At 41.4% G+C, this 13,200-nt stretch overlaps 1 protein-coding gene across 3 annotated transcripts in view; it reads left to right on the top strand.

Moving 5' to 3' along the window:
• The window catches only part of CSE1L (chromosome segregation 1 like), a 35,159-nt gene that overhangs the window by 8,283 nt on the left and 13,676 nt on the right, over positions 1-13,200 (top strand). For all 3 annotated transcript variants that reach the window (XM_084646056.1, XM_084646058.1, XM_084646057.1), the window contains exons 4-12: positions 5,318-5,419; positions 6,509-6,654; positions 6,978-7,068; positions 7,332-7,439; positions 8,862-8,954; positions 10,162-10,329; positions 10,409-10,538; positions 11,307-11,372; positions 12,663-12,865. In XM_084646056.1, coding sequence (XP_084502182.1) covers positions 5,318-5,419; positions 6,509-6,654; positions 6,978-7,068; positions 7,332-7,439; positions 8,862-8,954; positions 10,162-10,329; positions 10,409-10,538; positions 11,307-11,372; positions 12,663-12,865 — 1,107 coding nt within the window. The remainder of the gene's footprint in view (positions 1-5,317; positions 5,420-6,508; positions 6,655-6,977; positions 7,069-7,331; positions 7,440-8,861; positions 8,955-10,161; positions 10,330-10,408; positions 10,539-11,306; positions 11,373-12,662; positions 12,866-13,200) is intronic.

Here is a 13,200-nt window from a genome sequence, read left to right as displayed (position 1 = left end):
AATAAAACTACATTTGGGACCTATCAACCCTGGCAATGTGGGGAGATTTTTGTAGGTATACCTGGCAGCTAAATGCTGAATTCCCACTGAAAGTTAATGGGAGTTAGATGCCTAACTGTCATTTGTGTGTCTGAAAATCTTCAAAGTATAAATTTTATAATGCTGGAAAAAATGCTTTAGGATTAACACAAACTAGCTGTCAAATCAGAATGTGAATTTTCCGTTACAAATGGGATGACTATATTAGTGATGTAAAATTGAAGGCCTTTGGTGTCTGTCTTACAACAATTTAAATGGACGCTGTCATATCACACTTCTTTATATGAAACCTTGCATTTGTTGTTGTCATAATTAGTACCCAGCATACAGTTATACCAAAAGGTGCCAATGGTTTCCTAATTATTACAAGCACTCAGGATAAAGATGCCATGTAGTAGGTGCATCCAAAGAGTCATTAAGGATGCCATGTGGGTTCAAGTACTCCCTTTGTCTGGCAATTGAAATGCTGGGATTCACTTGTGTTGCAGAGCAGCTGTACAGAGTATGTGCCCAGGTTCACCTTTCTAGGCCATGTGGTCTTAGTGAGCAGCCTTGGGCTAGGTATCTCTGAGGTATAAAGCTCAAGGGCTGGGGGAGGAAAAAGAGTTTATCAAGCACATAAGTCACGTCTGCACTACAAACTTTTATTGACACAAGTTATGCTTGCATAAAGGTGCCACAGTTAGTCTATCACTTGTGCAAATGCACACTTGGCTCCTTATGTCAGCGCTTCACGTATGCGCCAGGAATGCTTGTTTCGATGAACGATGCGGTGCGCCATGGGTAGGTAACCCAGTGTGCAGCTCCCCATCGTTAAGTGCCCTATGTTTTGGAAAGTTTTGGCATTTCATGGTGGGGTGTGAGTCACGCAGGGGTGACTGGGACTGTGGGGTTCAAGTTCTCATCATATGACTTTCTCTACCCCATAATGCCATCTCTTATCCCATAATTTTCATGCCTGTTTTGAAAATCCCATGACCCCACGTGGAACTTGTTGCTGTCCACCATCTCTGACAGGAGCATGCACAGCTCTGAACTATTGTCGTGAGTATTGCAGGCATAGGACACATAATCCTCTGGTATTTGAAGAGCGGTGGAGAACTTGATGATTTTGTGAAGAGCAGATTGCTGTGGGACATAGTGAGAACTAGTTCAAGATTATTTTTGGTGTATGTGGAGCAGGTGCCAGTGGTGGAGCACTGCTTCTGGTCCTGACTAATGGGATCGCATTGTAATGCAGGCTTGGGATGATGAGCACTGGCTGCAGAATGTTTGGATGTGCAAGGCCACATTCCTGGATCTGTGTGCTGAGCTTGCCCCAGCCCTCCAGAGCCGTGACACAAGAATGAGAGCTGCACTGACAGTGGAGAAGTGAGTGGTGATCACACTGTGGAAACTTGCAATGCCAGATTGCGTCATTGCAAAGTCATTTTGGAGTTGAAAAATCCACTTTGGGGATTGTTGTCATGCAAGTGTGCAGGGCCATTAATCGTCTCCCGCTACACAGGACTGTAACTCTCGGCAGCGTGCGGGACATAATGCGTGGATTTGCAGCTGGAGGTTTCCTGAACTGCAGTGGAGCAACAGACGGCATGCATGTGTCTATTTTGGCACCAGACCACTTAGCCACAGAGTACATCATGAGAAAGGGCTATTTTTCAATGGTTATGCAAGCGTTGGTGGATCACTAGGGACGCTTCACTGACATCAGTGTTGGCTGGTCAGGGACGGTGCATGACACTTGCATCTTTAACAGCACAGGACTGTTCAGAAAGCTACAAGCAGGGGCTCTTTCCCGATCGGCAGATTACCATTAGGGATGTTGAAATGCCAATACTGATCCTGAGGGACCCAGCCTATTCTTTACTCCCCTGTTCATGAAGCCATATACTTGCCATCTCAACAGCACCAAGAAAAGATTCAACTACTGGCTCAGCAGTTGGAGAATGACAGTTGAATGAATGTGCTTTTGGTAGACTGAAAGGGAACTGGTGTTCACGAAAGTTAATCTCGGGAAGAAAAATATCCCAATAGTCATAGCTGCCTGTTGTGTCCTATATAATATCTGTGAAGCAAAGGGGGAATAGTAGTTGCTGGGGTAGAGGGCAGAGGTGCAGTAGCTGTCCGCTGAGTTTGAGCAGCCAGACGTAAGGGCTGTCAGAAGACCTCAGCTTGGAGCTATATAGCTCAGGGAGGCTTTGAAAGAGCACATTAACAGCAAGCCACAGTAATGCTTTGTGGTGTATAGTGCTCTACCTGGCCCTATAGTTTGGGGGCTTGTTACAAATTGTGTCGTGCTTGGTACATGTCTGATGATTACACTTTGTTCACTGATCCTGTGAATTCTGTTACAATGTATAATAACAACTAAAGTGTGTGCTTTCAGTACAGTCCGGCATTCTGCAGCATATGTTGGAAACTAACAAAGATGAATTATTTTCCAAACAATACTGTTTTCTTGAGTAAATGAAAACACTTAAAAAAAAAAAATTCTGTGCCAATGAAAACTAAGTGCATTAAAACCTTAATAGACTTGTGGAACAGAGCTTAAAGAAGGGGAAGGAACATTCATGTCCATTTTAGCTTCACATACAGCAGTCGTGGCTCTTAACAGGTCAGTGTATGTGAAGTTGTGGTTGTCTTTAATGTCCCCCAGTGTGAAGCAGTAGGGGTAGGAATGTGGCCCCTGATGCCACGTGGAATGTGGGGTATACTGGAGTTCTCCATGGACTTCAGCGGGAGGTGAGCCTGGATTGTAGAACCATTAGGTCCAGAAGAGTCTGCAGCATCTGTGTTTGTTGCCAGAGAAGCCCCTTTATGACCTGGTGCATCTCCCTCACCAACTCCTGGGCCCTTCTCCTGTCTGATCTTTCCATCTCCCTACAGTTTTGCAATATTCATCCTCCAGGTCCTCAGTTCACAGTCTGATGGTTGCAAGATCTTGCTGAAAATGTTGTCCCAAGTCCTCCACTTTCTCTTCCTTCTCTGGCTCAGACGCTCCCCTGGTGTGGAAGGGAAACCCCTGATTGCTGCAACTGCAGCAGCTACAGATAAAACACACAGAGGTACCTTTTTCAGTATAGTCACAATGGAAAACTAAAGTTAAGATTCAGAACTCCCTTCCCTTGCTCCCCTAAAATGTTAAACAAGAGGTTGACATTCGTGCTTCAGCGTGTTTGTGCGCAACGCCACTCACAGCTTCAGCTATGATATGCCCTGCCAGGGATGAGGGAAATGAAGGGGGGAATTGCTCGGTTGCATAAAATTATGAGTATAGGGCAATGGCACTGAATACTGGCACCATTTTTACGCAGGCATGGGCTTGTCTTTGCTCAACTGCCTGGACTGCAGTGAAGTCTCAATTAGGTCCTGGCTTGTGGCATAGCTGGACACACCCTCTCCCCGCCCCTCCAGTTGCATGTCCCCCGTCATCATCCTCATCCTTGCTGTTCATATCAGGGGCCTGTGATTTGGGCTTCTCAGTGGTATCCATGGGGAAGTGTGGGATGGTGGTGGAGTATCCACCAAGTATGGCATGCAGCTCTTTATAAAAGTGGCAGGTCTTCAGCTTGGCACTGAATCGACTGTTGGCTTCCTTGGCCTTCTGGTATGTCTTCCGCCATTTCTTTGCTTTGAAACTGCTTCCTGTCATACCCCTTCTGCCTCCCCTATGCAATCTGCTTATAGACGTCCATGTTTCTATGGATGGTCTGTAGCTGTGACTGCACAGTGTGCTCACAGGCCCAGGAAATCCAATCCTGTCTGCTCCTGGCTGGGGCATGTCTGGAGCATGTAGCTGATGTGGTGAGCTGGGCAGTTGTCCAGAACAATGGAAAACTGGTAGTTGTCCTCACCAAGATGGACAATCAGGAAAAGACATTTCAAAAATTTGAAGGGCTTTAACGGCGGGTGGGTGCTTCCGGTCTCTCTGATGCCTGGGCAGGGGAATTCACAATTGTAACCAGAATGGTCAGTTTCAGGTATTATGAGACAGCTTCTGGAGGACTGTTAGGGTCAACATAGGTAATGCAGTGTCTGCGTTCACTCTGTGTCAACCTCAGTACGTTGACCATGGCTCAGTGCTGCTCAGGGAGGTGGTGTTACTATGTTGGCATAATGGAGAGTTTACGTCAGTGGGAGACAAAATTGGACACCTTCAACTAGGCTGATGCAAAATGGCTGATGATGACATAACTTTGTAGTGTAGACCAGGCTTTAGACTTGATAGGCCTTGGAGAAGAGAGTCAGAGGCACAAGATGCTTCTGGTGGCAGGGCGGAGCTACCTTTCCCGAGGCTGCTGTAAGAGGGGGATGCCTATGTGCTGCTCATTATAAGTCCTATTCAAGGAAACAGGATTTATGCGTCTTGTAAATAAACAAACTACATTAAGAGGTTCACTCTCACTTATTTCTGCTCCAAATAGGAAGCTGATCTTGCAAGGCCCTGAGTTCTGCTACTGCTCAGCAAGGGGTCAATAACTATAAGTCTCAGATTAGGAAAAAAAAAATCTTTCTCTAGTAGTTTTCAGTTTTATTTTGTGTATGTGGCAGTGCTTTGAAATTACTTATTCATTGTTTGAAGTTCACTGGATTCTAGGTTAACTTCACCCACCCAACAGAGAAATACCTTAATTCTTAAATACCTTTGGATGGGCTATCACCAGCAGGAGAGTGAATCTGTGTGGGGGGGTGGAGGGTGAGAAAACCTGGATTTGTGCTGGAAATGGCCCACCTGATGATCACTTTAGATAAGCTATTACCAGCAGGACAGTGGGGTGGGAGGAGGTATTGTTTCATATTCTCTGTGTATATATAAAGTCTGCTGCAGTTTCCACGGTATGCATCCGATGAAGTGAGCTGTAGCTCACGAAAGCTCATGCTCAAATAAATTGGTTAGTCTCTAAGGTGCCACAAGTACTCCTTTTCTTTTTGCTTAATTTAATTCAAATTCACCTATAAGTGTCCATTTTGAGGTGGCTGGCCAGCCTCTTCAAACCAGTAATTCTGAAGGAGAAAGTTTAGTCCCTAATTTTATAGAAGCATTTAATTTTCTTGGTTTATCTGTGGAGATTGCTATTATAGTTCCATCACAGGCAGAGTTATATCATTAAAAATAAACATGTTGGCAGACACTCAGTTTTCTACACTGGATTTCCTTATTGTAGTGCAACATGCTCAATTTATGTAAAGAAAACTAAAAATATTTGTAGTATTTTTTCCTTTCATTGCACAGAGGAGTAATAGATGTCTCATAATTAACTAATGTTTTACTTTTTAGATTGAAGATGAACCAAACAAAATATGTGAAACAGACAGGATAGCTATTAAAGGCAACATAGTACACTTGATGCTTAGCAGTCCAGAACAAATTCAAAAACAGGTAAGATTGCTTCACTGAGACCTTCGGGAGGATGTTGTGCCTAGAAGCCCTAATGGGAGATCAGTCGTGTTCTGGGGTCTCCCAAAGAGTTTACTGTGTGTGTATGTATAAAAAAAATAAATTCTGTGCACAGTATTTCAAAATTCTGCATATTTCATTTGTCAATAAGTAAATGTGGAGACTCCAGCAGTGTGGAGCATAGGCCACTGGCTGCATGGAGATGGGAGATCACCCTGCAGCTGCCCTGCATCTCGGGACACGGACTCAGTGGTGAGGCTGCACCAGACCCTAACACAGTGCAAGGGCCGGACTTGCCCCAGAAACACCCCAGGGCCCTGCCCCTTCATGCCATATGTACCAAGATAGCAAGTGAGAGGGGGGCAGAGTCTTGCATGCCTAGCCCTGGCCCTGATCCAGGTGTGAGGCAAGCAGGTTAAGCCCAGTAGAATCCAAGTGTGGGGGAATCCAGGTGTGGGGTGAGAGGGTTCTGTGTGGGGCAATCTGGGTTTGGGTGGTTGGAGGGAGAGATACGGATGCAGAGGCTCTTTGGGGGGGGTTCCTGGTGCTGGGGGAATGGGACTCTACAGGGGGATCCAGGTGAAGGTGGTTGGGGCTCAGCAGGTTGGTCTGGATGCAGGGTGGGGGTCCAGATGCAGGGGGGAGGGGCTTGGCAGGGGTCCGGTTGCAGGGAGGGTGAGGATCACTGTGGTGGGGGTTCTGGTGCAGGAGACTGAGGCATTTTGGGGGGAGTGGGGCGCTCTGGATATGGGGGGGTCCGAATGCATGGGGGTTGGGTGTACCAGGGAGCACCTGTGACCCCTCCCACCATGGCTGAGGTGCGATGGGGGCAGGAAGCGCAGGGTGGAGTGCAGAGCTTCCTGCAGCGTGGGGAGGTTTCTGGGGGTGGGTCTGACCCAACCCTTGCTGCTCTCTGCAGGGGAAGAGGAAGTCCTATACTCCCCTACCCAGCTGGTGGTAGGAGCCACCAGCAGTGATGCAAAATTCCCCCAAGAGTAACTGTCGTATTTAAGTACTGATCACTATGCTATTCACAAATGGTATGATATAATGGTTATGTTTCCTTTCCAGTTAAGTGATGCCATTAGCATTATTGGCAGGGAAGACTTCCCTCAAAAATGGCCAGACCTGCTGACTGAAATGGTGAATCGTTTTCAGAGTGGAGATTTCCATGTCATTAATGGAGTCCTTCGCACTGCACACTCGTTATTTAAAAGGTATTAACGGATAAGTGTGTGGATTCCAGAATTTCTACTAAAATGCACGTACCTCTGCTTATTAAATTGAATTTTGTGGTTGTGTTAATCATTTGTGGCTTCTAATTGAAGTTACTGACTTTATAATGATTAGTAGCTTTATTTAAGTGGTTATTGAATTTCATACCTTACATGGACATTTTTAACTGTAGCATTTAGTTCTTGTATTTGCTGACTTGACTTGTCTCAAGATTCAGAGTTCCTTATAAATAATTAGATGCAAGTTAAATTGGAATGAAGTGCTATTACCATTTTTTTTCCCTGCCTCTCCCTTTGTTTGCCAGATACCGCCATGAGTTTAAATCAAATGAACTGTGGACAGAAATCAAACTTGTCCTTGATGCCTTTGCACAGCCCTTGACAAATCTCTTTAAGGTACAGCATTATTTCTGAGAGTTGTTTGATCTTCTTTTAGGGATGATTTAACACTTTAAATTGACTTACTTGTGAATTCTTATGGAATACAAGTTATTTAGAAATAGAAACATACTAAATTTTAAACTGAAACCAGGATGACAGAACTAAAATCATCAGTTCTCTGAATGTGCTGTCAATAAAATTGTAACATTACATGGCATTTGCAATACACCCAATACATTTCTGTTCATGTTTCCTATTAATCCTTTCTTCTTTTCTAGGCCACCATTGAACTTTGCAGCACCCATGCAAATGATGCCAGTGCTTTGAAGGTTCTCTTCTCTTCTCTAATTCAGATTGCAAAATTGTTCTACAGTTTAAATTTTCAGGTGAATCTTAATTTATTGTTCCTAATTATTGGGTCTGCTCTGAAAGAGCCAGAGTTGTTATGCTTCAAGCTGTTATGCTTTTTGCTGTACAATCAATTTAAGGTCCCCTCTGGCGCATGTTATCTGGTCAAGGTAAAAAGCAGTAACCTGTGCCTACACTAGGGAATAGGCAGAGCTTGAGACTGACTAACATGTTTGCCAACCTATAGTTAATTTTAGTCTCTCTTCCTGATCTAGTAAACTCTAAGTAGCAGATCAGAGGGACAAAAATACAAGGGTAGCTAGTTACAGGTGAATTGCAAAAGACTCTTAAAAACAAAAACCCTGAATTTGTGGCCACTCTGCTTCTTCATGATGCATAAAGGAGCCTGAAAAGCTTTTGTTGCTTATTGTAAGGTGAACAATAATGACAATGATTGAGAATGTCAATTTTGTCCTTTTCTGGTTTTGTCGGAGTCTTCAACCTTAATTATAAGAGTAGTGGTAAAGGTTCAATGGACATTGTTTCCCAAGTGTCAAACTATTTTGCATGTATAATAAGGGTTGACAGAAAACAGTTATAAACAGTCTCAAGCAAATCAAATGAGAAGGGATTTTATTAACTTTCAGAGTAACAGCCGTGTTAGTCTGTATTCGCAAAAAGAAAAGGAGTACTTTTGGCACCTTAGAGACTAACCAGTTTATTTGAGCATAAGCTTTCATGAGCTACAGCTCACGAAAGCTTATGCTCAAATAAACTGGCTGTGAGCTGTAGTTCATGAAAGCTTATGCTCAAATAAATTGGTTAGTGTCTAAGGTGCCACAAGTACTCCTTTTCTTTTTATTAACTTTAAGTTTGATAGCAGCATAATTTCACTATTTTTTTTATTGCCACAGAATCACTAAGATATAAAACAAGCATATCTGTGTTTAAAAACACGCTAAAAGCAAACTTTTAGACTCTCTATACTATGCAAAGCACCCATGTGAGTCCAGGCCCTTGAAATGTGATAAATGTACCCCTTAGACTGTTGGAGTCTACTCCTGTTTCCTTCATTTGGACTGAAGAATAGGATTGAGCAAAAGGGGTGGCCTGTGCTTTTGTGTTTTGAGGCTAAGGGGGCGAGGAGTGAGGGTGTCTTTAGTTAGGACAAAAAGGACCATGAATCACCTCTCCCCCACCATCTTTCAGAGAGGAAAATCCCTCACGACTCCCAACATCCCCTGAAGTGGATTCTGCAAACAAATAATAGAGATAGAAGCTATAGTGTGAAGTCTCTATGCCAGGGTCTTGCATTATTTCCTATGTCCTTGTCCATCTTCCTTTTTGATAAAATAAATTGTTAATGAACAGTGGACAGTAACTGTATAAAGCTACCAAACTAATATAACCAGGAATGAACTTAAAATGTGCATTTCTTTCATACTTTTTTCCCCTCACAGGATCTTCCTGAGTTTTTTGAAGATCACATGGAAACCTGGATGACAAATTTTCATAGTCTTTTAACTTTAGATAACAAACTTTTACAGACTGATGTAAGTATTCCATAAAATTTGCCTCTGTTCAAATGTTTGCAGAGGGAGGGAGTGAGTAAGGGCTTGTCTACACTGGCAATGTTAAAGCGCTGCTGTGGTTTAATGTGGCTTCTGTAGTTGCTTCACAGTGTTGGGAGAGAGCTATTGATAGACCTATCCTCTGTGAACTTACCTAATTCTTTTTTGAACTCTGTTATAGTTTTGGCCTTTGCAAGATCCCCTGGCAATAAGTTCCACAGGTTGACTGTGTGTTGTGTGAAGAAGTACTTCCTTTTTTGTTTTAAACCTGCTGCCTATCAGTTTCATTGGGTGACCCTCTAGTTTGTGTTATGTGAAGGGAATAAATAACACTTCCGTGTTCACTTTCTCCACACCAGTCATGATTTTATAGACCTCGATCATATCCCCCTTTAGTCGCCTCTTTTTCCAAGCTAAACAGTCAGTCTTTTTAATCTCTCCTCAGATGGAAACTGCTCCATACCCCAATCATTTTTTGTTGCCCTTCTCTGTATTTTTTCCAATTCTAATATATCTTTTTTGAGATGGGGCAACCAGAACTGCACACAGTATTCAAGATGTTGGGCATACCATGGATTTATATAGTAACGTAATGCTTTTATGTCTGATCTGTCTCTTTCCTAATGGTTCTTAACATTCTATTAGCTTGTTTGTCTGCTGCTGCACATTGTTGATAGTTCTCTGAAAACATCTGCTCAATGATGCCAAGATCTTTCTTAAGTGGTAACAGCTAAATTAGACCCCATCATCTTGTCTGTATAATTGGGATTATATTTTCCAATATAAATTACTTCGCATTTTTCAGAACTGAATTTTGTCTGCCATTTTGTTGCCCAGTTTTCTGAAATTTCTCTAACTCTTCATAGACAGCTTTAGGCTTAACTATGTTGGGTAATTTTGTATTGTCTGCAGACTTTGCAACCTCACTGTTCACCCTCTTTTCCAGATCATTTACAAATATGTTAAACAGCACTGGTCCCTGTCCAGATCCTTGAGGGACCTTGTTATTTACTTCTCTCTATTGTGAGAACTGACCATTTATTCCTATATTTCCTTATATTTAGAATTGTGAAACACCAGTACAACAGCATTATAAAATAATTCCCTCTTTTTTTTGTTTTGTTTTGGAAGCTGACTGTTCACTAGTGTTGAAATTTGCGTGTTTGAGTTTTTAGTTATGTTTTATGAGGATGAAGAGGAAGCTGGATTATTGGAGCTACTGAAATCCCAAATTTGTGATAATGCTGCTTTGTATGCTCAAAAATATGATGAAGAATTCCAGCCTTACCTGCCTCGTTTTGTCACAGCGATCTGGAATTTGTTGGTCACAACAGGCCAGGAAGTTAAATATGACTTGGTAAGTTGTTATATATTTCCATCCAGTTTTAGAATAAACAGTTCAGTTGTGCTAAAAATGGGTCTGTTTTATCTTCTAGTTGGTAAGCAATGCAATCCAGTTTCTGGCCTCAGTTTGTGAGAGACCACATTATAAACATCTGTTTGAAGATCAGAATACCCTGACAAGCATCTGTGAAAAAGTTATTGTTCCCAACATGGAATTTAGAGGTAATTAATTTTTTTTTAAGGTATGTTAGTAGTGACTATGACCAGTAAAGGATAACTTTGGGTATAGTGGTGGTTTTGTTAATAATGTAAAGGCTGCACGATTGGGCCCTATGCACCCTTGCACAAGAGTCAAACCAAGTCTCTCTAATAGTATGCTAATCTGTTGAGTTGCTGTGGAAATGATCAAGTAGGAAAATTCAATTTGGGAAGGAATGATGGCAGTTCTTTCTCTTGTAATTTCAAATTGAGCTATTACTTTGAATTTTTAAAGTTATTAGAGCGAACACCAGAATAATTCAGGCAGTGTAACGAGGTGGAGCATGGAGAATTTACCCCATCAAGCTTGAGTGGTCCATCTGTCTGGCTCATCTGAATCATTTTGATCCTGGTGCCAGCAAGACTTAACTTGCAACGAAAATTTATTGCAGCAATTGGAAGCTTCCTTTTTTTCTAGTGCATGAGTTTGAAAGCCTCTTGATTCAAATACACTTAAAATATATTGAATGTGCCCCATCTTTTCTACATCCAATGTACAACAGCTCATGAACGTGAAAGAAAAGGAGTTACATTTGTCAGTTAAAGCTCATTGTTAGGTATCAAGGCCAGTATGCTGCGTAGTAGCTCACGAGATTTCTTAATCCCATTAATTTCACAAAACACTGTTAAACCATAGATGTTGACCCAAATTATCTCCATTCTTTGCCAAGAACCAAACAAACAAGTGAGTTCTCATTAGTGTATCTCATAAATGATCTATTTTCTCTGCAGCTGCTGATGAAGAAGCTTTTGAAGATAATTCTGAAGAATATATAAGAAGGGATTTGGAAGGATCTGGTAATGCACATGTATACTGGAAATATTTTACGTTTTTAAACATAATGCCAAAGAACTGAAGTAGTTTACTGAAGTTTATATATCTTTATTTTTACACTTGGAGAAGGTCCTTTCCAAAATCAATTCTAAAGAGTCTTTATCCAAATCTTGAGAAAGTTGACCATCATGCAAAATAACATTGATCAGTTTTTTTTAAATTAATAGGAAAGAGAGTGGTTAAAAATCTGTGTTGCAACTGAAAGACTTAGCAGAGTTTAAATACTACCACTCTTATCTGGAATTAGCCACACTTCAGATGTACAACAATAATAATACCTAGTTCTTATGGAGTGCTTTTCAGCCTTTGATCTCAAAATGCCTCACTTTACAGTTGGGGAACTGGCGTAGAGGTGAAGTGTCTTGCCCAAGGTCATCTTAAAGGTCCGTGGCAGAGCCAGACATAGAGCCCATCTGAGCTCTTATCTACTGGGCAACACTGCCTCCGCTATTGGCATTTATTCATGATGATCCTGAAGTTCAATGACATAATAGGCGGTGGTGGTGTAGCCGTGGTGGTCCCAGGACTGTAGAGAGACTTCTTATGACCTAGTATATCACTCTTATTGAATTTAGGCAATTGGTTACATTTTATATGAACTTTGAGGCTACTTGGGGTACTAGGAAGATAGCCTGTTGCATCTGAATCTGGTTCTGATTTCCCTTACCTTAGTTTATATTATGTTGGAAATTAGTTGGGCAAAAAGACTGCAAACAGTTATGGAAAGTAGGGTGTTACTTGGTACTTGTGCTAGCCTGTTGGAAACCTTACATTTTTAATCCATTTTTTAAAAGGTCATTCCATATCTTGAGTTTTGTCTAGAATAAGCTCTAGTGCATACATTTTCTCTTTGGAAACAAAAAGAACATTTTACAAAATTGTTATGCAAATTTACTAGCCAAGGCACTTTATTGTAAGGGTAAAGAGAAAATTACGATAAAAAAGAAAACTCCTTGCATGCCTGTCAAAAAATTTTCATTAGGCAGTAAATGTGGAGTGCATGCTATCAGCAGTGTTACATATCTTTGCCTATATCCTAGAATATTGTTTAACACTGTTAATCTACTGCTTAAATTTTATGCATGAATTTAAACTTATCCATTCTATGTTCATAACAGTAAATAAAATATTTAACTTAATACTGTACATGGCAATAGTTGTTGGTAGTCCGTATAAACTATATTAGGTAGGAATGTGACCTAGATCCATTCATTCTTTCATATACAAATCTTTTTATTTATTTTTTTATACAGATATTGATACCAGACGCAGAGCAGCCTGTGATCTAGTACGAGGCTTATGCAAGTTTTTTGAAGGACCTGTAACAGGTATCTTCTCTGGCTATGTTAATTCCATGCTGCAAGAATATGCAAAGAATCCATCTGTCAACTGGAAGCATAAAGATGCAGCCATTTACCTTGTAACATCTTTGGCATCCAAAGCTCAGACACAGAAGGTACTTTTACATGCCTTTCGTTTTAAACCATAAGGTATCTATACAGACATCAGAGTTTAAGACACTAGGGGACCACTGGATTATCTGACCCCCTACATATCACAGACTGCTACCGTCACCCAGCACTTGCACATTAAACTCAAGGACGAAAATGAGACCAAAGTATTATAGTCTGCAGGAGACTAAACTATTATGTACCAAAGGTTGATTGAGTTTGTTACATGGTATATACTGGCAATAAATTCATTGAAGGGAATGACATTACACCAGTTTAAAATTGGTGATCAGAATTTAGCCCACAGTATATGAATTAGAATGGCCTTAAGAGAGACTAA

This window comes from Lepidochelys olivacea (genome assembly GCF_965140295.1).
Source record: "Lepidochelys olivacea isolate rLepOli2 genome assembly, chromosome: 13".
Lineage (NCBI taxonomy): Eukaryota > Metazoa > Chordata > Testudines > Cheloniidae > Lepidochelys > Lepidochelys olivacea.
The sequence above is the reverse complement of the archived record's forward strand: the minus strand, read 5'-3'. Positions and strand labels throughout refer to the sequence as shown.